The 25,257-nt window shown below is 38.0% G+C and overlaps 1 protein-coding gene across 1 annotated transcript; it reads right to left on the reverse strand.

The window, feature by feature from the left end:
* Positions 1–341: 341 nt before the first annotated feature.
* IL1RL1 (interleukin 1 receptor like 1) lies at positions 342–20,770 on the reverse strand. Its single transcript, XM_018084008.2, has 10 exons — positions 20,701–20,770; positions 18,255–18,456; positions 17,798–17,966; positions 17,552–17,714; positions 14,683–14,751; positions 12,683–12,815; positions 12,433–12,590; positions 6,588–6,731; positions 4,681–4,839; positions 342–770 (listed from the first exon to the last, which is right to left on the reverse strand). The coding sequence occupies exons 1-10, from the start codon at positions 20,765–20,767 to the stop codon at positions 424–426; spliced, it is 1,611 nt and encodes a 536-aa protein (XP_017939497.2). The 5' UTR covers positions 20,768–20,770; the 3' UTR covers positions 342–423.
* Positions 20,771–25,257: the final 4,487 nt, after the last annotated feature.

A 25,257-nucleotide genomic window follows, 5' to 3' on the forward strand; every position in this document is an offset into this window, starting at 1 on the left:
AGTCAAATAATACAGAAAGCATTTAGGTTTGATCAACTGCATTAGAAAGGTGAAGTAAACCTGGAAGGCATTCACCTATTCACAATAATAACTTTCTGTTATATGTACAACTATATATAGAAAGAATATAGGTACATTTAGCTTCATGCAAAATACTCCACATGATCTAGAATTAGTTCTTCACAGAACTCTCATACCTATAAAAACTTGTCTCAGCTCCCTAGACCTCTTCTATTGATTTACCTTATCATTATTCAGTTGAAGGACTGAAAAAAGCTCAAAAAAAGTTCAAAAAACACGGTCAGACTTCCAGATTGTAAAATCATGTACCTTCTGATTGTAAAATCATGTACCTTCTGAAAGGAAAAAGAGTTGCAGGCATGTAGCCCATCCTGAGAGTCCAGCAGTATTTCCACAGACTGTTCACCCAGTGTTAGCTGAGTGTGAGGGTTTGAGTGTCAGTGGCATATGGTACCTCACGTGTTTCCAGAACTTAGAATTGGGTGACTGTGGGTGTGCAGTGTGCTGCTCTTTCCATTTGATGGTACCTTGCTGCTTAATAAGAAACCTAAGAGATTCCTGAAGCTTCCCATAAGTCCCAATTCTCTCCATTTCCAGAAGGATCACCTTTGTGTCATTTTGAATGAGGGCATTGTATAAAGCAATGTGTTGATCATAAGTAGGTTCTTTACAATTAATCAGCTGGTGTGTTAGAAGGATGATCAGCCGTCTGCTCCTCTGCATCCTCTTCTCAATTGCACTGGCTGTATCTAGCAATGTACAAGAAAGTTATGAGACCCTGATATTTCTTTTAGAACCCTTTTGTGTTTGGGCACTTCGTTTTCATTGCTTTTTAACCAAAAATAACTTCCATCTCACTTCAGTCTGGTACAGTTTATTTATTAGAAGAAGGCCTTGCCCCCCCAAAAAAAAACAACCCAACAACCAACCAAAGGGGGAAGCAGGGGGAAGAGAAAAGCAAAACAAGCAAAAAACCCCAAACCACAAAACTTTCCTTTCAAATGTTTTCTTTGGTTGTAACATTAATATTTTCACTGCTCTTAAGAAGTTTTAGGAATTACAGTCTAATGACCTAGAGTCAAGTTCTGTAGATTTGGATTACATCAAATTTGTGCTTGGTAAACAGTATCCATGTAAGGAATCATGTTCTATTAAGTTCAGTGCTTTAGAGACTGATCTTGCAATACTTACCCATGAAAACTAGTAATTTGGAGACTTTGGGGTGACTTGCTTCTAAGAGGCTTCTTTACAGGCAGGGAGAGTGTTAATTCTCCTGAGTTATAGCATGCTAAATTATACACTAATCTCTGTGTCGGGTTGGTGTTCACCTTGCAGGGGTGGATCCAGACTTGCAGGGAATTTGTATGACAGCACAACTGAGGGTGTTTAGATTTCCCACTACCATGTTAGACAGACCTGATCAATGGAACTGTGCCTATGATGTCGGACGTGTTGAACCTAGGAAACTCAAGAGCCAGCATGCTATGGGAGAAAATTCTGGATCAGCTTGGAAAGCTCCACATCAAGCCTCCGGGAGCTGCTTTTTCTCAATGACCTGCTGGGATGTCTATGGGAGGAAGACTGCAAATGAATGCTTGTCCAGTGAAACCCTCATCTCAGTTTTAAGAGATTTCTGTGGTCTGAAGAATGAAAGCTGGAGTTGTTTTGGGGGGAGCATATGATGCTGGGCCAAAAGAAAGGAAGTGGGAGCCCAGATGAAGAAATTCAATGTAACGATTATTTAAGAAGCCAACTGATAAGCAGACATCACCAGCCAGCTCCATACGCATTCTCTTTTCCTTTGCTGGGGGCTGCCAGCCCACTGCAAGGATCTTCTCAGTCTCAGAGAGGCCCAGCTTTTTCAGCTCCTTACTTTTTCAGGAAGAAAACTCTTTCAATGAGTTCTCCATTCTCTTTCTTGGCTCTGGGGCCCTTTTGTGAAAACAATTTGCCTTTCTATGATGTTCACCAATTCAGACTCTTTTCATTTTCTTCTTTTTCATTAAGTTTTCCTGTTGTTAGGAGAATAGATACCTTGGAAGGTGAGAAAAATGAAGCTAAGGAGTTACTGCCATAGGTTTAGTTCCCATAATAACAACAATTAAAAAAAAAACAAAACCTTTCTCAGTTTTGAGGTGCAGTCCATTGTGCTCAGGACTGAAAGACCATGGACCTGAGGAGATATTAATTTCTCCATTTGGATTTCTGATGTTATTCTTGTGGCAAGAGGAAAGACGGGGCTGCATGATGCAAATACTTTAACCGAAGGATTCATTGCAGCCTGTTCTATGAATTTTAGAAGTTTATGTGAGTTCAGAAACTGACAGAAAATATTGTGAGAGAAAAATACATCACAACTGTTATAGAAAAAAAATCAAGCATCTGAAATCCAGCTAGGAGAGTATGTTAGGGGAAGTATAACATAAGCTTATCTGGTTCTCAAAGCCTTTTCCAGTCCTTTGCCCATGGCCACAGCTGAAGATAGAACACTTGGCTACACAGAACATTGCTCCAGTGAAGTACAGTCATTCCTCTGATATTTGATCATGGTTTCTTGTATTGCAGATACAGTGGCTCCAGCAGTGCTTTGCTAGATTCTGCAGCAAAGGATGCAATTGGCAGGAAAATGAGATCATGAGAATAATGGAGTAGAGGTAATGTTGGTGAAAACTCCTGGTTTGTTGGCTAGTATTTGCATTTGCAACTCTTCAGGTCACTGCTAGGTTGTAGAAAATGCCATTAATTGGTAAGACCCGGAAACAAAAAGAATGCTAGTTTAAGGAAGCATAATAGGAGTCCAACAGCTATGCAGTGCTGTTTATCACTTGAATCATTCTGTATAACTTTCCCTTTTACTGGAAGAACACAAGTTTCAAGTAACAAAGCTTTTCTCTGAAACCAAGAATCATAAGCATTTCTTGGAAAACTAATTCCGTTTTATATACTCACTGCAATTTTATTTTTTTTTCCTAGAAATACATGGAGTTTTACAATGAAAAATATGAAAAACTATGATGCGTGTTCAGGAAGGATCACAATAACTCAAAGAGGCATTTCCTGTTTATCTTTGCTTAGAATGTTTTAATTGTAAGGTTTTGGATTTGGAAACCAGATAATGAAAGGCTCAAGATCAAAAGATAAACAAGAGTGGGGAGCATATGTGTAAAGTCCATCTTCCTGGAAGCAGAGAACTTTTAAGTGCTCTCAGTGGTAGGTAGATTAGAAACAGCTTTTCCACTCAAGTGAAAACATTTTTTGGGCATCAAAGTGGATAAGAAAGAGAAAAGGCAAAGGCTGGAAAAGTAGGCAAGAAGAGAAAAAGAAGAACAATGGTCAACACTTGTGGCATTTTTAGATTTTTGATTAAATCAGACCAAACAAGTCAAACAAAAGTTACTCACTGTCCCAGGCTGGCTTGGTGAGTCTTCTGTCTGTCACCTCTGGGTTACAGGCTTCCATTCATGCCTTCACTAAGTGAAAATGTGTTTGTTTTCATCCAACTTCTTAGAGCCCTTGTAAGTTCCACAGTTTTAACCTCAGTTGTATGCCATGCTCAGTTTTCTTCATTATTTCCATCCATAAACCACAGTTTTAGAGTAGTATCTCAGAAGAAAATATTAAACTGTCCCCAATCTCCTGAAGAGGTGGTGTAAGTTTTTGTCATTGACAGTTTTGTGAGCTACTCTTATCTGCTTGTGCTGGATCTGGGAACGATCTGGCTCAGCAACTTTTGCAGCTTTTTTTTACATTTGTGTTGCAGAGTTTTTTCTCAAGGCCAGGCAGCCCTTTCACAACTCTCCAGCAGAGAAGAACATCAAAGATCCCAGTCTCAGCTCAGGACAGATGAATGACACCTGGCCCACTGCAGATGACTTCAGAAATGTGTAACAGAAAATATGCCAGCTTAGGCTTCGTGCCTGCTTACTGACAGGGAGAGATCTGCTCCACAGAATAACCAGAGCACAAGATAAACAGACAAATCAGCTCTGGAGGAGAGTGGATAGCAACTAGGTGACAGCAGTCATACAAGATAGTGTAAAGGTGTCCATATGGAAATTAGCCCAGTTTAATTAACATGATTTCATCCTGTAAGACAAGGAAGTGGAAATAAAGCATACCAACTCTCTTCTAAATCAATGCTGGGAATTGTGTGAACAGAAAGTAGGTCATGTCAGTGAACAGAAGCTGAACTTCCTGTGACTCTAACACCCTCATAACAGGTTGAAAACCCCTGAGTGATAACAGCAAAGGCATTTCCTCAACTCAGTTTGTGGTTTTCTCATCTTCCTTGTATTGAGACAGCCAATCCTACTCTCAAGTGGTTTTGTTGTAGCTTTGCCCAGACAATGGCTATGCAGTTACACTATCCAAAGAGCAGGTGTATGTTTGAAAGAGTCACAGCTGGGGTGACATTCCCTGCATATTTCAAGATGATAAACAATTTGTGCCCCTTCCCTGTAGCTTGCTTTTCTTAGCACACTGGTAAGCACAGGGTACCTTTGTGTCACCCTGCCTGAAAGAGCAAACACACAGCTGCTGAAGAGATGAACATCAAGCTCAGGAATTTAAAGTGACCTCCCAGACACCTAAAAGAGACTAGAACCACAGTTTGCTCATGCTTGACAAGTCATTTAGTGCATTATCAGACCTGAAACTTACCTTCTCCAGGATATATATCTCTCCCATAAATACACAATTTATATCCACATTTATTTTCTAGAATATCTGGCATGATTTGATAAACAAAGTATTCCACAAAATTAGCTTCATTGGTGTGGTTTTTGGGGTAGATAACATATGCATCATATATCTTCCCATCTGTAAGGCAAAACAAGAGGAAACTGTATTGTGTTGGCATGAATTAGAGCTGTCTATTGCAAAAACTAGGAGAGAAATAAAAATATCAGTCTTTGAAATAGATCTAAGAGGAAGCTCCTGCCTATCTGAATAATGTATTTCATCGGGTGCATGTTTGGAAATCAGAGACTGTGCACATTTGTTTTCTGTGCTCAGTTGTTATGTCCTGTGTGTTTGTACCTTTGGAGAACCTGAACTTTGTATTGTGAAGGATGAATCCCAGGGTATATAGAGTAAGATTTCAATTGAGCAACGCATATTAGCACGAAATAGAGATGAAGCTCAGCATTTGTTATTTCAGTGATACAATGGGCTGTTAATAGACTTTGTCTCTCAGGACTTAAATTCTTCCATCTTGAAGATATTACTCATCATCATTACCACAAGATATCGTACTTCTGAGTGAAAAGCTCCATTCAGAAGTCTTATAGTCAGAATCAAGTACAAAGTTAAATATTTATTTAGCTCTTGTTTATTTATTTATTTAAATATTTATTTCTCTCAAATACATTTTCCATTACAGCATTTTTATTCCAATCCCAAATGTTTAATTTCTTTCTTTCCAGTGGAGATCCTTTCTTTTGTTCCTGTCTGAGGTTCTTACTCAAACTGTCCTAACAATAGATCCTATGAGGAGCAGCTGAGGAAGTTGGGGTTGTTTAGCCCGGAGAGGAGGAGGCTCGGGGTGACCTTATATCGCTCTCTACCGCTACCTGAAAGGAGGTTTTAGCCAGGTGGGGGTCAGTCTCTTCTCCCAGGCAACCGGCAATAGGACAAGACGACATAGTCTTAAGCTATACCATGGGAGGTTTAGGTTGCATATTAGGAACAATTACCTTTCTTCTCAGAAAAGGTAATTAGATACTGGAATGGACTGCCCAGGGTGTTGGTGGAGTCACTGTTCCCGGAAGTCTTTAGATCACAGGTGCAAGATCCCAGTGCCTGGTTAGCTCGGTTGATTTTATTGGTAAGGAACTGGATTTGGTCTCTTAAAAACATGTACCACATCATGTCATTAAGCCCCGCCTGCCCTTCAACTGCCACTGCAGAGGGCTTCAAGTCTTATTTAAGTCCTAAGGTAGCTCCAACGGACTATCTGCTTACAGCTAGACAGCTGAACACAGCACAGGTCTCCAGTGTTCTTGTCCATGATGAAAACTTGCGTGTGTGCACCTTCATTGCATGCAACTAAATTTAGATGTCTTGTTCTTGAGCTGAAGTCCACCTATAATACTGGATGGGATGTATTCCTCCCAAAAATGTCTTACACAATATTCTTATCTTTCTTTTTGGCTGATAAAAATTGTGTTGCTCTAACACATGTCTTTAACACATTAGCCAGCAGGTTTGTTCCTCTGCTTTAGAGAACACGTAACAAGTACAGTTAATAGCACCATAAATTGGATTTTCAAAGTCATTCAATGTTTTCTGGCAAATACTTTTAGTATTTAAAACTACAAATAGTTTTAAAAAACTATGAAACCAGGATTGAATCGCTCTTTTATGTAATATATCACTACAGAACCCAGGAAACAAGGGAATGTAAAGCGTTTCCAGAGCTATGTATGATTTCTCTTAACTAAAGGCTTAAGAAAGCAAAGGATCAGTCTAAGGTGTCATATGAGTTAGCAATCAAATATCAAATCAATTAATTTCCGTATAATTTCTCATTTCCTTTTTTTAAACTTTGTTTCTCAAATCTTACTCACCGTCCTTGACGGAGTAGGGCTGAAATATCTCCCGATACAATAGGACGATATCAGCTCGGAAGGACTGATAAAGTATAACCGAGACTGCTATTGCAGCTAGCAGAACTAGAGATCCTGCGATCAAGAGGACATTACAAAGAACCACTGCAAAGTAGAGGGATATATTGTTAGCCATAGAGAAGTTAACCTGTGTGCTGAAAATTTAGCCTTCTGTTATAGCTTTAAGGAGCTCGAAACAGAGATAACAAAGCTTTTTCCTTCCCCAGTTTGTGTAGCCAACACAGAGACCCCTAAACTAGAAGCATATTAAGAGTAGATAATTAGCATTTACTTTGTTGAATCCAGACCTACTTATACTAAATACCACAGATGACAATGACGTTTAAGTATTTTGTAACTTTGTAAAAGTGTTAATAACACAACCAGGAACAATGTTCAAACATTTTTTAAGACATCTAAGCCTATACATGAAAACCACCTTGTCCACAAAAGGACATGATTGCACAAACAGGGTACAAGGAAGCATGATGTGCCTGTAATGAAATCTTCGATGTAAGAACTAAGTACACCAAACAAGCAGGAAAACAGAACATGCCTTGCTCATAAAAATAAAATAAACTGTGCTAAAGTCAGATGATGTTCTCTCCTACCTTTTCCTTTAAAGAGGGTCAAGGAGCATAAAACAGCAATGATGAGTAAGAAAAAATGGGAAAGAAAGTAGCCACCCACTTTAGTTCCAGTTTCCCTCACTCTTGAATCTCACCACCTTCATCTTAGAGATGAAGACTTATCAAGGATAGATTCAGACTAACTAGATATAAGGAAGAAATTTTTTACATTTAGAGTGGTAAAACACTGGAACACATTGCCCAGAGAAACTGTGGAAGGTGTCCTTCCAATGCCTGAGGTGTTAGGCCTAGGTAACCTTTAAAAGTCTATTCCAACCCAAACCATTCTATAAATTTATGATTCTGTAAAGAAGGCAATCACCAATCCTGTGCTAGTCTAGGACATGATTGTGATTAACACTCTTCTAGAAGAGAGCTGCATTTCTATCATAACCCAGTTAGACACATTTTTGCAACAGTTCATTTTTCCTCATGTTCTGTGATTCATGGAGCAGAAGTCAATCTAGATATGTGCATCCTCTAGATAACATCTAGTTCTGCTACAGCAGGAGACAAGGTGAGGTCGAAGCAAGGTCATTTCATACTCACTTCAAACTAGAAAGACAGAATCTTAATCTACAGACTATTACAGTCGCAAAGCTAAAGAAGATACTCTTGACCTATGTCCTGGATGTACAGAATTCACCAGGATTCAGTATTGAAAAAACTATCAATTCCAGATGGCCAAGATTGAAATTAAAATATCAAAAGCTTTCTATAGCAATTACACAAAAAGGATTCATTATTCTATTGCAGGGAAGATTAATGGCAATTGTTTCATAGTAGAAATCTGTTCCTAAGCCAATGAAAAAGATACCAAAGTCTTCTCCACTTGGTTGTAACATGTAGACTCAGAGCAGTCCTGCGTACATTTTTTCTCTCACAACTAAATCCATTAAGAGATTTCCATTCACAGTCCACTGTCTTTACATAATTATTTGTGCCTAACAGGACAACTCACCATCCTATAGTTGTAATGATACAACTGCTCTGGGGACTGTCTGTGGTTCAGATCACTGAAATTACAGTGTATTGAGTTGTACTTATAGAGGAAATGTAAAAATATTAGTGCCAGAGAAATTCTGCTGAAAAGGTATAGAAATGAAGAATTTAGAAGTACATTTTCCCTTTTCTCTGGTAGGATGTGAGGTAAATCTATCACTATTTTCACACTCTTTACATTTTTTCTTTGCCATTTAAAGGGAGAAGGAAACATCAGGCTTGTGATGAAGCTTACTTCACCAGAACTAGATTTGAGGAAAACACCTTCTGATAAGATTGAAGTGAGTAAGAAAACAGTTCCTTTTATGGTGAAGTTTGACCATTTTGTATTTTTCACAGTGCCACATGATACCTATGAAGGAATCTTGTCTTTGTCCACACCTTCAAATTTTATTATTTGATCCATTTTCCTGGTCAATTACACACACACTCACAAAATGAGGAAACTCCTGACACTGCCTGGTGAGGATGACCCAAGCATCAGAACTTGACATTGTTTCTTATTGATTCATTTGTTGACAGTGCCTATCACAACATTATTATTACTGTTGTAATGCATGTCTCTATATGAATCTATAGAAGAAACAGGTTCCAACAACGACTTCTGCAATTATGAACCTAAAAAACTGTTTATGTTTGGTTTTGTACTGATTAGACCAAGGCTGGAAAAGAAGTGATAAATTTCCTGTGCTTATGCAACTTGTAAAGCATCAGACAAGAATTCCACAGAGGTCTTCCTAGAAGAGGAAGTTCAATTCCCAGCAGGACTCTCATTTCTCTGGAATAAATCAGCTCTCTTCAGGACAATGGGAGCAAGTGCCACAAGTCCCTGAACAAAGTTGAATAGATCCTGTTGTTCCATTTGACTTTGCTGCATCATTTAGTGGCAGACAGTTCATGAGTAGGCTGTCTTCTATTTATTTATGTTCAAGAGCAATGGGAATACAGAACTATCAGCTCACAAGAAACAATATTGGAGAGGCCAGAGAAAACAAGCCAGAAAACAACTTTTGAAGGATTTCCTGATGAACTCCAGAGCAGTTTTGTCTAACTTCTCTGACTTCTAAGACGGATGCACTTCCAGACAGTAAAGGCAGAGATCTGAGTCTGGAATTCCTGTCCACATCAGTCCACCAAATATGAGTCAAAAGGTTAGGTTCAGCATTAAGTATCTTTGAGGAAGAACAGAGCTGATGCTTTGGGCTGACCTTTATCTCTGCTTTGAATGACTGGAATTTATAGTGTTTTCCAGAGAAGAGGGTTCATGCTAGAATGATTTGTGGTCCTCTGGGCATTTTGTACTTCCTCCTGAATAAGAACCAAGGAATGCTCAGGGAGAAATAAGATGATGTTTGTAGGTCAGACACATGAAAAGCCACCTCCAGTTATTTAACAAGCCCTGAATCAAGATAATGAACTAAAAAGCAGTGACAGCTTATATATTAATAAAGAGGAAAGGAGTTGAAAGGTATTCAGAAAGTCCATATGTTCCCTAGGAGACAGGTTAAAAGAGATGCTGAAGGGATGTTCCTGTCTTTGCTGGTAGAAGGAGATAACACATTCACTGTTTCTGCAATTACTTGTCATTGCCTCTGTCTCAGGAGCTAACAGCTTTCCTACCTCCTCCAGCAGAGATACTTTTGTGAGCATTCATCCACTGCAGTTATCAATGACCTGAACTGATGTGAACAGTGTAGATGATTAATTTCCTCGTTCTTGAGCGGTGGCATCTTTCAGTGTAAGAGATACCAAGCAACTGCAGAGGGCAACTGAGAGTAGTCTGGCAGGTAGAGTTGCTGTCTCTTGCCAGGTGTGCAGCAAGACTAGATTTGTCTTTGCCATGAAATGTGGAAGAAAAGGGAATTAAAAGTTGTCACAAATTTATTAGCCTTAGTGACCAGAGGCACACTACTGCAGTGACACAGACAATTTCAGAGCATATGAGAAAACATGTCTCATGGCAGAAAGAGAATGTAAAATCTGGGATGCTCACCATCTGTGGCATTAAAAAGGGAGATACAGTACAGAAAGATCTGTAGGAAATGCGATGTGAAGAGGTATTATGACTCATGAAGTGTTGGTGAGGGAGTCAGAAGATACCAAACAGCTTCAGCCAAAGAAGGGACAGAATGGATGAGAAATAGTGTGGAAGATGGGTTCCAAATTGACTACGGGTGATCAAAGTCTAGGCAAGGGTTGAATAAGAAAAAAATTGAGAAATCTTCCACAGCAGAAGGAGAAGCAACCTCTAAATGTAGCAGCAGCAACAGCAGCTGAAAGATGCAGGGACATTAGCACCTCCTAATGGAGGCGAGAACACAGCTGCAGAGACTGTCAAATGTCGGCATTTTTATTATCTTCAGAGGGAAGCTGTCATTGTTCTAGCATAAATATTGCTCAGCTGTGTGAGGAGTGAGTGAAGAAAACTAAAGCAGAGCACAGCTACTTCTGGATGCATCATTGCTTGCACCAACAGTGCTGAGGAGCAGAAGCAGACAGCTTGTCAATAGCAGCAATAAGGAGAAAGGAACAGGTATCCACACAAAAAGGGCAGCAGCAAAAGGGGGATCACAGTCAAGAGCTTTCAAGAACATTTACTGAAGACTTATGGATAAAAAACAAAATAAGATTTGTCTACAACAGAAGTCAGATTAAATGATTCACTGAATGAATACAGAATATGTTACACTCTTTCCTTTAACTAGTCTGTAATACAGGACCAATAAAGGAGTTGCATTGATGAACTAGAGTGAGCAGAACCTGTTACTCAGTTTCCTTCCCTTTCATTGCAAGTACACTCCCACGCTCAAATACTGCAGTGCAGAGCTGGTGTGCTTCCAGCTTCCTTGAGTGATGCTACGCTCACACTCACTTATCTAACCAAAACATCTGCCACCCTCCTCTGGAAGGATGTGGTGCTATGCTGCTGTTATAATTCACCTACATGCCTTCTAGCCTTGGCTACGGCAAGGAAAAATGTCTAGTCCTGGAAGCCATGATCCTGTAGAAAGTTATGGGCAGTCAAGAATACTGCAGAACAAGGATCTGTGCACACCCTGTGATCACAATGCACTTGATTTTACTCTTCCCACCATTCACTTATCTAAAAATAATCCCTGTTTAAGGCCTTGACATTTATTCTCAAGGTCCTCAACAAAAGAGAGCAGGTTTAGATTAGATATTAGGAAGAATTTCTTTACTCAGAGTGTGGTGAGGCACTGGAACAGGTTGCCCAAAGAAGCTGTGGATGTCCCATCCCTGGTGGAGCTTTGAGCAACCTGGTCTAGTGAAAGATGTCCCTGCCTGTGGCCTGGCTGTGGCAGGGAGGTGGAACTAGGTGATCTTTAAAAGTCCCTTCCAGCCCAAACCATTCTGTGATTCTTGGTGGTTCAGCATATCTGAAGGGATAAGAAAGGAAACCATTGACAGCAGTTTCTCCTTGTGCCTTCACAGACAAAATAGCATTTTCTGCCATAGGAATCTAACCTACGAGTGCTGGTAACAGTGCTTAGGGATCTGCCTATCCCTGTTAAAAAAAAAAAAAAATTCCCATATGAGCTAAGGATCATTCCTGTCCCCACCATTTACTGCCTTGGATTTTTCTTCTGTTTCAGGTACTCCTGAAACAAAACCAAGGGAAAGCCTTGGAAGTGCTACTGATGCCTCTGTGTGGCACAGAGTGAATCTCTCTCAGAGAGAGAAGATAAAGAGACTCCAAAGAAGTTAGTCACACCACTTAACATTCAGTCAAAAAAAAGGCACTAAAGTGGATGCAGTATGGGAAAGAAGGCAAATCAACTGGCAAACCAGCAGCTGAAACTCTTATTTTTAAAGTTTGCCTATTTTCTGCCGTGGTTTCACACTAGAAGCAACGGTTTGTCACAGTGGAGAAATAACCTAGAAACAGGATATTCTTATCACAGGGCTGATACAGTCATGCTCTGTTCTGTATATTTCATCTCTTGCTAATACTGTTTGAATAATGCCCCACACACACAACAGAATTTACCCCAAGGACTTTCAGCCATGAGAATTTTGCCACTGGCTTGAATATGTGGGAAAGAAGCAGGCTGTTTTTCTTACTAGCAGAAACTTTCTTACCAACCGAAACAATAAACTCACCAACATATTTCGAACTGAGTTCAAAATGTAAAAATCAAAATGAAATATCTTACTCTCAAATTGTGTTTTGAGTTGTAACGTCACTGTGACTCTTGTGTTGTGCATTGCATTCAATGCTATACATGTGAAATTTGACTGCAGATCCTCCGTTTTTACTTCAGTTATATTCAAAGTGGTCTCTTCATAGTATGCTTGCGCATGTCCTTCAAAACTAACAGAGAGAGAAAGAGCTGGTACCATTGGTTTTAGTGGCTAGGCACAGTTTGCATAGAGGAAAGATTATTCTGTGTTATATGCACTTACAATTGTGTTTCTTCATGAAATCTTGTAAAATTGTAGCGTTTTGCTGGGATGTTATTCACATCCCATATGACAGCAGACATTGGCTGTTTCTTAATCCCCAGGAGGGCCTGACATTTCAGAGACAAAGCAGCACCTAATCAAGACACAGAGAGATGTAAACATACCTTGATGAAAAATGTAATTTTATTTTCCTCATAACGTCTTTTTCTACGAATCTTCATATGACTTGTGAGTTTTGTCTTAATGACATATTTTTCTGAACTACTGCTGAAAAAATGATGCATAGAAAAGATTCAAAAATAATTAGTAAAATGAAATTTAACAAAAGATCTTATAAAACGCCAAGGATTACAAAAGGAATTGTTTATATTTATTATGATGAAGGCAATGTACATTTTACTTGTGATGTGTAACACATGTAATTGGCTATTGAGAAACATGGAAAGTATATGCTGGTTTACACACAAATGTACATAGACAATAACACATTTAAATTTTAGTATTTATTATTTTGCATAAGTCTTGTGTGCAGAGTGTTATCTTGGATTTTATACAAGCTGGACAAAAGTAAAGTAAACCTGTCCAAGTAAAATTAAAACAGGAAAATATTTATTATATATTTGTCATTAGGAAATATTTGTTCCAAAGTAAACATCACCATTGCACTAAAAGAAGGTATAAATAAAACATGTTAAATTGTTTCCATGTAAGACTGCATCTAAGCAGGACTTAGATAAGATTATGAAATCTTATGATTAAATCATGAATTGGTATTTGACAGCATGGAGAAATACCTTCATTTTTGCAAACAAGGGACAATAGTGCCAGTACAACAAGTGGGTTTTATATATAAAGTGAATTTGCTTCATGTAAGCAGTGCCAGATTACTTATTGTCCCAGAGCCCACAGTGCACTATACCCTGACCATCTTACTAGAGAAAGCTTTTCCTGGAGAACAGATCTAATTCACATCTAATAATGTGAAGAGACAACTGGGGGAAAGAGAAAAAAATAATGGTAATGCAAGTCAACATGGTAAGTTTATGAGCCACAGCATGTGGCACCTCAAAGAGGGGTGTGGGCCCCTGCAGTACTTGCTAGCAGAGCAGTCTTGCTGTAGGACAGAAACAGTAGAGTGGTAATTGTGATCCCTTCTCCCACTGGCCCAGCTTCACCCCACTTGCCCTGGGAGACAGGCATCCTGGATTGCCTATTTACGTTTCAGATGGGTTTGGTCACTTGCTGGCAAGGTCCACTTTTCTGCACTGACTATACAAAAATCCCAGACAACTCTCACTCCTACCAGAAACACCTTGCTCTGATGGTTCAAGTTACCCAAGATTACTCTGAATCACTGAGAACATCTACAGCCTAAACAAAATGGAGGGAGGGAGCAAGCTCTACCTCGTGGGTTCTCCAGCCAGCTATTTCTAAGTTCACTCCTTGGTCCTGTTTTTCACCCCCTCCCAGTATCTTCCTGATAGATCAGACTGGTCTGATCCATGCTAGCCAACACGGACAGGAGAGAGGCAGTGTTCCTCAGCCTCAGGGCCAGCGACCAGCCCCTTCCTCTCTTTCACTCCTCAACAGAGACGTGGGGACTGAAAGTAACATGGACTAGGTCTAATTGCAAGAACAGTCCATCTTTCCCTTTTAAGGGGTACCATCAAGCAGTTTCAAGGGATTTAGCTAAAGTCCTCTTTGAAGTGGATGGAAGCTGTCACCCCTTCAGCTGAGACGTAATGATTCACTCTGTGACTAATACTAGTCTATCCCAGTGAGAGTAGAAGAGGTTATTTAAATCACCTTAAACTACACTTCATACCTAAAAAACCCATCAGTTATCTCTAACTTCACACAACTGTGCTAGCAGTGAATTAAATCTCGTAAACATTGTGATGCAAAACTGTAATGAAAAATAAAAATCTTCTGGAAGATCCCCATATTTGCTAGGCCATAACAAAATGTTAATTTAAAAACAATTTGAAGTTTGTACTCACCAAGCTCCACTTCTATTACTTCTTTATTCTTTGGAAATAAGATTTGAGGAGGTAGAGGTGAGTGTTTTGCTTTAGAAATAAAAGAGGAAAAGAAAGCACATCTTAGAAAGTTGTGAAAACGCATTTTGTAAGATAACATCTGTAATCTGTACAGTTAATATTTTATGATCACAAAACAGAATTGCAAACTAACAGTGTTTCACATGCCTGTTGGAAAAATCTGGGTTTAATCCTATAACCAAATATTTCTGGGGAGTAAGTAGATGTTAATACTTTCGGTATTTTCTACTCATTTTTTTAATTTTTAAGTTTGTACATAAAGAGCAAGGAAAAAACTTAGTTTCTGAAGTACTGTTTCAGCTGCTGAGTGGGGAAAAAAAATCAAATGTAGTTATAGGCTTTGTTTTCTCAGCTGCTTTTTTTTTTTCAAGAGATACAGAGATTCCTTCCAACAATGGAGAAATTACTCATATCCACTATATGAAACAGCTAATATATACTTTTTTGCAGTATCTGAACTGGTAACCCTCTAGCCCACAGCTGCCTGCCCATGTTCTTCTGTTTCCCCCATCTTCTGAAGACTCTGTGCTGTCTGTGCATCTCTTGCTGCACACAACTGCTTCCCTTTACATCAGTCTACATGACAGTGAGCATTCCTCATCATAGAATGCTGCAGTCATAAAATCTTAAAGTTATGAAAAGATCAAGTCCAACCATTAACCCAGCACTGCTGTGTTCACCAAGTGAACTCCAAGTGCCACATCTACCCACCTTTTGAATAGTTCCAGGAATGGTGATTCCATCATTTCCCTGGGCAGCCTATTCCAATGCCTGACTACCCTTTCAGTGAAAAATTTTTCTTATATCCAATCTAAACCTCCCTTAGTACAACTTTATGCCATTTTCTATAATTATCTTCCAGAAGGAATACTATTTTTTCTTTGACATATTTGGTTTTTATTCTCACTAATAATTGCTGTGAACATGTCCAAATTACATCCAGCCATTTGAATTAGGCATTAATATATTTCAGAATTTTTTCTCTTTATGCATTTTTCTTCTTTTCTTGCCTTTTATACTGTCTCATATTTCCCACTGCAAATGCATTGCTTGCTATTGTTTTCCTCATTAAAGTTTTCCAACTCAAGGCACATCCGTGAAACCCATATAACCTATATACCCTAAAAAAATTTGCAGGACTCATTTATGCCTCTGCTTCCCAGACTACCAGAAAAGCAGTTCTCTTTACCCATCCTAACTGTTTCTAATTTTCATTAACTGGATCTGATAAAATAGAAGTGTGGACAGAGCCAGTAGCTCTAGCTAGCTGAATATGCTAAGTTCTTAGCTGCCAGCATTCAGAGGCAGAAGGTCCTCCGGATCAGTATGGATTTGCAAGGCAACAGGAATGTACATAATAGTTCAGTATTATTAACAAAACTTAACAGCTCCGCTCATCAGCATACTAATTTTAAGGTCTGATAAAACCTCAAAGAAGTTTTCATTAAAGACTTTGAATTTAGCAAAAACTGGAGCAGACATGACAGACCCAGCTCATATTTCACGTTATGTTGCAATATCTTCTTTCTGCAAAGATTTCAAAAGAAAATCAGATTGACTTCAAAATCTGCCTGAATGTAACACAGGCTTTTGTAAATTTGAATGATTTTATACCAAATAAAACCCAGACATTTTTATTATAACCCAGGCAGAACAATATTCCTGGCCAGTTAGAGAAGTTTTGATGGAAGTACATTCAAACAAAAATTGTTAGGCAGAGAAGTGTCATGAAGACCAACATGGTATTACACAGCATAGGAGGAAAGGCACCAGATTGTCTAAGTTACTGTACTAGGTCTCAGCTCAAATCTGCCTTTTGTCCAGCTCAGAATAATTAGAACAAACTCTCCTACTGAGATGTGGGCACAGCAGCAAAAACTACAAGAAAGGCTCCTACACTCCAAATCTGCATTCTGCCCACAAGCTGGATGCCTCCCCACAGCAAATGAACATTACTTGTTTTTGAAAAAAAAAAAAACTAAACTAAACAAAACAACAACAAAAAACCCTGCACAAGCCAAGCTCAAACCCTCCACCACCCCTCAATAAAAGGTCTTTCTGACTGTTTTGCTACTGATCTGGTTGCAGAACTGAAAACGCATTTTGAAGTTTTGCACGTTGATGCAACATGAAAGTGCTGATGTCTGTGTGCTATTCCCTGACCACATCCAAATACAAATCCTGCCTGAGAAGACTGCATCCTAGAGGCACCTTAAAGTCCACATGCCTCAGTCATGTTGGCCATGTTCAAAATCACAAAGACACAGTAATTGCTGAGCTCCACTCGTTTTCTATCTCTCTATATATCTTGTTCATTTTGTCTCATCCAAGACAAATCTAAAGATTTTTTCAAACCTACTATCAAATAAATGTTAGATAATCAAGATGGACCAAAAGGCATTGAGTTATAGGTTATCAACACATCAGTGATATAATGATCACCAGATGATCCTCACTAGCTACAAATTCTACTCCTCTCAAACAAATAGAAAGCAGAGCATTGTGGCATCCCTCTGAGGAGATCCTCCATTTCAGAAATAAGTGCTACCAGACAGCTCTGTGAACCACAGAACATAATCAGAGTCCTCAGTAAAAAGCTGAATGTGACCAGGCCTGACTTTACCCCATCTTGGTCCATTTCGATTTTCATCCACAAAATTCACCTTAAAAGGCTGATCTAAAGCTTAATTAAGAAGATAAATAAACCAACTGAAAGTCCTTTTCTCTTTAATGTAAAAAAGGGGGTTCCTTTGCTTTAAATTGACATTAGTCTTTTTTATCTTCGCAAGCTACAAAATGACTGCCTTACCCTCACTTATGAAAATTCTTGTTGCTGATGCATTAAACACATTTCCTTTATGAGTATAAATAAACTGACAAGTATAATAACCATCATCCTCCCTTGTTGGGTTCTCAATATAAATGTATTTTTCTTGCTTGAAGTATCTCTGTCCCTGAAGAGGTTTGCAGTCCTGGAAAAGAAAAATTTATTTGATTGCAAGTAGCTTTTCACAGTATTCTGATCTACACTGGCACTCTCGGGGGGTTTATTTACCTTATACCACTGGACGATAGTAGCATTCTTATAGTTATCAATGGTAGGACAAACAATTTTTCCTCTTTTAGTGTCATTTGGGTAACGAATCTGACTTGGGAAACATACTCCTTGCTTGTATGAATGCACTTGCACACTCACGTTGAATGACTTTGTGCGATTTGTTGAACTTTAAAAATGGAATAAAGGTATGTCAATTATAGTATTTATATACAGAATTTATTAAATAATTTTTTTAAATGTGAGTCTTGTTCTATAAACCTGTGGATGATTATTTTACTTCAGTGACAGATTGATTTTAATGATCTATTATAAAAATAGCAATTGCAGGATGAAAACTTATGAAAAGTTATGAGGAAAAAGGCATCATTTCCCCACATAATAATTAGAAGATGTTAATAAAATGTGTATGTTTCTTTCTAGTCTTACACCTTTCATTTTTCAATGTGGCACTTACAGATGTGTTACACAAGTGTAGTTTCCGGAATCCTCTCTAGAAGTTGGCAGAAACCAAAGAAATCGTTCTAAGGAAAATATTCGTGATCCCTCCTCTTCTGCAGGAATTATTTTGTTAGTATCCATGTGATACCAGGTGACTTTCACAGATGAACTCCATTTGGGACATTTTATAACTAAAGCCTCACCTTCCATTGGATCAACTGTAAATGAACAAAAGATTAAAATTTTAGATTAATTAAACCTTTGCCCCACTGAGACAGAGGAGAACTTGACATTCCTGAATCAGCAGGCCAGTCATGTCCCTCTGCCTTCCTTGGGCTTTCAGAGATGACACATTGAAAGCTTTTTCTCACCAGATTTTTTTCTTTCGATTTTGTTTATCTTGAATTATGGAGCCATTTTTTCCAAAAATAGTAATTCATCTATGAGACTGAAACAAACAAACAAATCTCTAGATTCTAAGCAGACACATGCTAAAAAATATGAGGATTTAGTTGAAAAAATAGTGATTTCTTACAATGAACTTCTTATGTAAATCTTAGCCTGAAATACTGTTTTTATTCAAAAGAGGAATTAAAACACAAAGAAAAATACTGGCTTTAATGCTGCACTATGAAGTTAGCTTTCCTTACCTCAGTGTCATGAATAATTATTTATACAATACATAAGTGGTTTTGTTCTGGCTTTTTAAGGCAGAAAAAGGAAATTGATTTTTTTTTCATGTAAGAAAAGAATCATAGATGGAGGAAGCCTATAGATTAGATCCTTAGGGAAAAAAAAACCAACCAAACAAAAAACACAAAAGTAGAGCTTCTCTCTGAAGTTCATGAAAATGTGGGGGGGGGGAAATGAAAGAAATATAACAGACTGAAAGGAAGAATTTGATGAGAAGGTGGGACAGTGAAAAGATGCTAGAAATATATAAGAGACAAATAAGAAGTTTAGGACAATAAACCACACATGCTCACACATAAGAAAAAAGAGGAACAAGTTGGGAGTAAAACACTACATTCTTTAATAATTTTTTTAACTGCATATACTTCTATTTTTTAATACTGAAACTGATCCAGAGAAACTTGAATCAAGCAATTTTGACAAACATTTGAGTGCTCAGGCACCTGAACAGTGAAACACCTACTGAAAAAAGAAATACTAATCTGAAAGTTATATTGCATGTTGAGAAGAGAAAGATGAGGAAATGAGCATGGATAGTGATGGGATAAGGATGGAGCTTGGCAGAGGAACTGCAGTAGATAAGGGAACATGAAAATGAAAGTAACCAACCAAATAGGTAACCAAAATAGAGAGTATCTATCAAATTTGACACTTTGTGAGAGTATTGCCACCACTTGGCTTTAGACACATAGGTGAAAAAATCAGATGGTGAGCCTCTCTACATGGTGAATTCTTCTGCTTTGGTTCTTTCTAAAGAAGCAGTCCATCTCCACTGATATTAGGTATCGTCTTGCTTACTAATTCAGGCACCTAAATTAGCCACATCAGGTATGAATACCCCCAACCTCATCATTTTAACAGCATTCCCACCCATCAGCCTTGCAAAGACAGTGGGACATATCAGGGGTGTGAGAAAAGGCAACATTGTCCCACCAAAAGTGAAACACATTGGAAATACAGCTTTCTCTGGGGAAAATTAGTAGGGAGAGGGAAGACATGGAAAAAGAGAGGCCTCATCTAAACTCAATTACTTCAGTGAAAATTATTTTGGTAAATTCTTCAGCAGGATTTGGCATCTTAATAAATCTAATTTGTTTGAATCTTAGCATTTATATTGTAAAATTGGCAATATGGGGAAATATTTAGAGATCATATCATACAAAATTTTTCAGATAAATAAGCATCTCAGCTAGAGAATGGAAGTACATGAGTGCTGGGTAACACTATGTCACTGGACAGCAATATACAGCTGAGTCAGAAGAGCTGACCCACCAGAAAGAGCTTACTGTTCTGAACATCCCTCATATGCAGAGAAATGTTGTTGTTAAATTGCACTTTTCAGTTAATACCCCCAAATCTGGGACATTAAAGAGCATTTTTATTGAGCAGAGCACCCACTTGCACCCCTGATTCAGCAGGCTGCATATGCACAGGTCCTGTTCAGGGCAATCTAAGCATGCTTTTGGAGACATTGCCTGGCTGGGACCTTGAGCAACAGCTACTCTCAAGTTCTTTCAAAAAGACCCTTTTCTTTCTGTTTGCAGAGATGTCAAGTGGCAGAGTAGAACCTAGACTTGATGTTGTAGAAACGGACAGTACTTGCTGTTTTTTAGTATACAGAGAAAACACACCAAGTTTTTAAATCATGATTTGCAGCTGAGATAAACTCAGTAATTTTAGGTTTAAAACTAAAACTACCAATTTGGAAACAGCCTACACATTTCTACAGATCAAACTTCATCAGGAAGTATTTTTAAAATGTGACTTACATGGTTCAGTTGTCATGGAAATCGAGAGGAAGGTAGATAGGAAGATCAAATCTGCATACCCCATCATATTTCTAAACCAAAAAGAAAAACATTGGTATCTTAGAATATACTCTGACTGCATCAAAAATACTGTACTGATGTACATCAACTAACAGAAAATGTTATCATGCAGTGATAAACTGCATCATGTGAGCTGCTCTGTACAGTGTATCTGTATGTGTGGTTTTGAAACTTTGAGGAGATGTTCTTTGTTCTATTATCAGTGCAATAGCTGATGTTCCATTGGAACTACTGTTATGACTTACTTTAGGGGTTGGGGTAATTCCCCATGGTAGGAATAACCATAACTCTGCCATGGTAGGCCTCAGGCAGAAGCCTCTTTTCACTTGGTTGCTTCTTTCTTTTTAAGGAAGCTAAATGTACAGTGGCATTCTCTTCATAGTCAAGTGCAGAAAAATTATACCTCAACTTAGAAAAGAACATATCCTGGGTTAGAAAATAGATATCCTGGTTTTGAAGGAAGGTTACATCCAATCAACTACTTAGGTGCACAACACCTTTTTGGCTTTCTAAGGAAATGGAGGTGTTTTCAGTGACAGCTTCTCTAGGTAAGTGTTTAGCAGTAAGAACAAAACCAGGTGAGTGCCATCAAAAACGCTAACCTGAAAGGGAACTGAAAAAATGGACTGGAAAGGTAGGTAAAGGAACATATATTATACTTATGTAACAGCAGTAGTGCAAATCCCATCCTTCACTGATGTTTTCATTTGTGTCTAACTGATATGGACCTTCTTGTAATTCCCATCTCATGATGTGGCTCAAGAACTCCACAGCAAACCACTTTATTAGAAAAACTGATCATTTGATCATGGACATTAGGTTGATCTAATCCAGGAATACCTCAGGAGACAGTAGGCATGCAATCCAGCTATACTACGTAGCTGTAAGCATTCTACTTACCATTAATAAACCCTTCCCTTGAATGCTGTCCTTCACTGCAGATCACAGAGTGGTGGATTCTATTATCATGTATGAGTAAGAAGCACTCCCACGGTACTACAGATAATTGGCAAGCTACAAGGAGAAATGAAGTTAGAAATTAATTATAATTAATCTTGCAGAGAGTGAGCAGAAGTAGTGAAAAACAGGCAAGAAATGTAAGTACCATCATCACACTTATGGCAAGGAAATTTTATTTCAATGCCAAAGATTTCCAGACTAAATAAACATTGACAGACCTTATCAAGGCCTACATTTTTGCCAAGTCTGAAATTCACAACAGATTCAATTTTGAGCTTTCACAAATGTCACCAGCTTTTTACTGATTTGGAAAGTTTCTTCTTTTAGAAGGTTTAATAACATCCATAGGGCTATTCTAAAACTGTGAAAAATAATAACAAAACTTAGTATTGGAAGAGAAAAGTGTGAGAATTTCAATGTAGGTATTCTGCAGGGATATTCACAAATCACAGGAAAGATGAGGTTTAGACCAAAAAAAGCAGAGTCTCAGCATTAATGTCACAGCAGGGCTGATGCCATGTCTTTTACAGAAAGCGAGTGAACAGCCAATGTGTGTGAGGAGTGCTGTTTGCTTTCATTAGAGCAGGACAAAAGCACCTCATGCAAGTGTAAGTCTATTGACTTCATTAATTCTAAGGAAACTTTAGGCCAGGTGAATAGATTTTTAGAGGATACTTTTGAACATAACAAACATCAGGACTTTTGCCCCGGAAGAACTTAACAAGCTGGCCCAGAACAGGGTTCATGAGTGACCTGGGTCAGGACAAACCCTCAGGAGAGGGTCACAAAACAGCACACAACAAAACTCAGAGCATTATTTCTAACACTACCATGGACCAAAAATACCCTGACTATTCCTTCTCTGCTGAGAGCCTTTTCCCAGCAAGTGTTTGGTTCTGTTCCAGGAACTTATTTGCCCCCAACAAGGTATACCAGCAGTTATACTAACTGCCCTACTATTTTTTAGAGCTATTTTGTTTAAGCAACTGATACCTCAGCAAGATGACAAAAAGTAAAACAATTGATTTTTAAAGGAAAATCAGTTTCATAGGCTAAGTTTGGAGACTGTCTGAAATGAGGTCCTTTCTCATTTGATATTTTATTTGTATGTGTCTATTATGCATTTGGCCACAAGTAATACCATTAGCAGAGATATTGGAGAGTCCCTTATTGCCAGTGTTATTTGAGCCCTAGAAATGGAAGGCTGGTGATTAAGAGAAACTTATGAGGAGCTGTGCTTTCTTTGTTTTTGAGATACAGCTTTGTCCAGGAAGGGAGCCAATTACTTGCTCTCAAAAACTTTTCTAACAAGTACCAGAATGATTCAGAAGTAAGAAATTTATAATTTCTTGTCTCCATACTTGCTACTAGCCTGCACCAAAAGAGTGTAAAATATTTGAGCTGGGATTCTCCCCAGTTTGATGATTTCTTTATTGATTTTCCCTCCATTTTTAAGCTACCCTGTACTGGCAGTAGTTTAAGTAGAGTTTAGGGTTTGTGTGTATGAATACAGACAGTATATGAGGCTCTAATTAAAGAGGAATGTTCCCTGAAAATACAAAGAGATTGGGCAATTAAAAGAACAATGTGATTCTGTTTGCATTTTCCAAAGTCAGCAGCAAACATCAAATTACCTCAATACGAACTGAAGCAGAGTTTACAGTTCTAGACAGAAAATATCCAGAGATGAACTGGTTCTATAGTGCCTTACAGCTTGTGGCATTACTCTGCACAAAGCAAAATTAAGGCATCCATATGTCCATGATCCTTAGGTCAAATGAAAAGAGTATTCTGAGGCATAAAACAAAGGCAGTAAGACACCTCATGTCCCATAGTCAAAAGAAGTTTCCATAGCTTGAAGCACTGAGAAACAAAAGCCATAATTTCTGGAAATAATTATGCACTTTCTGCTTTTGTAGTTTCATTTAGAACGTTTGTTTTATTACATTTGTCTAATGTGAAACTCGCATAACATATTTTTGGGTCCCCAGTATACTATGAATTTAGATTGCTAATATTAAGAGGGAAAAAAGATACAGAGACATTTTCCATAAATCTCTTTCTTCCTATAGCTCAGAATAAAAATTTCAGTGTGATGCTGAAAAAGCACTAGATCCAAAACTTGGGATAACTACCTGAGTATGTCAAAACCGGCTTCTAATGATTCAATATCAAAGGAAGGTGAAAGAACTGGGATCCCGCTATGTACGTTGCAGAAGCAGTACTCTATAGGGCTTAACCTGTTGTTTCTCCAAAGGCAGCTGTCTTATATTTCTGATTTTCTTTCCAAAATTGCATTTGGCAACAAAATGTTTATAGCACTGTTTATAAAAGTGACAAACATTATAAAGGCACCATACTTTGCATGCTAACAAAACTTGGAAACATTATTGCAATTTCTACTTTAAAAAGCTTAACAGATTTTACAATGTAAACATACCATGAAAGAGAAGTTGTGTGAGATTTGTTTACTAAGACATAAAACCCACATACCTTTTGAAAGTGATTTTCATTCTTTTAACAAACCAGAAAATCCATTCTGACTAAAAATGGGCTGTTAAAATAGCAACAGTAAAACTGTACTTATTCCAGAACTAACATTCACAAGAGTTAAGAACTACACTAGTTACAGTGTAAAATTTAGGAATTTCAATATCAAAATATGGAAATGTTAGAATTGATATACACAGCATTCTTAAAACTATTTTGAAGAAAGTACATAAATATATTAAACTCTGGTAAGTCAATTGCTCAGTAAAGATTTTCTGTGTCTCTCACTTATTAGTAAAACTGTATGCCAGAAAACTGAGGCCAAATCCATTTCTAAATACACTTCACTATAAAATAAATCTTTATTTTGGTCCCAACATTGTCTATCATGGAAGCATATCCACTATTCTAATCTAGTATTATTTTTTGAGATAAAGAAGCACATAAGTGAACTGAATAAAAACTTTTTTGTCAAATCCTACAATTATTTTTGGTTAAATGATAATATAAAAATTTGACCTACCTTCTGGAAAATTCAGAGAAGTGGTTTGTTCTCTGTGACTGGGTCTTTTGCACTGATTTCTCTGCTTAGCTTGTACCAAACATTACTGGAAACTCTTTATCTGGCTTGTGCAGTTCATATCTGCATAGCAAAATACACTGCTTAATCCTAAGACACCTCCCACTGAAGAGAGCAGAACATGCAAATGACTGTAGTAATTACCTTAAATATCTATCAGAGGTGGCATCTCATAGTTCAAATCAATCAGATATCTTTTACCACTAGCATAGTTTTTCCGTTAATTGCAAATTATTCCATTTTAGTACCATTATATTGCAATAAATGTACTGGCTGGGGAGGACAAAGAAGGGACACTCAGATGACAGAAACTGCTTTGAAACATTCTGCTTGAAAACAAGTGACAGCTTTGCCTGGTCTCGTCAGGTGAAAGCTTCTTGAGAACAGCTCTAAAATTCCCTGGTGAATCAGGAGTAGTTTTTAGTGAAGGAAACTGCTTCACTGAAGCTAAACTGAACAAAGAAGGT

The sequence above is a fragment of the Manacus vitellinus genome, unplaced genomic scaffold, assembly GCF_001715985.3.
Source record: "Manacus vitellinus isolate BGI_N305 unplaced genomic scaffold, ASM171598v3 scaffold_7_pilon, whole genome shotgun sequence".
NCBI lineage: Eukaryota > Metazoa > Chordata > Aves > Passeriformes > Pipridae > Manacus > Manacus vitellinus.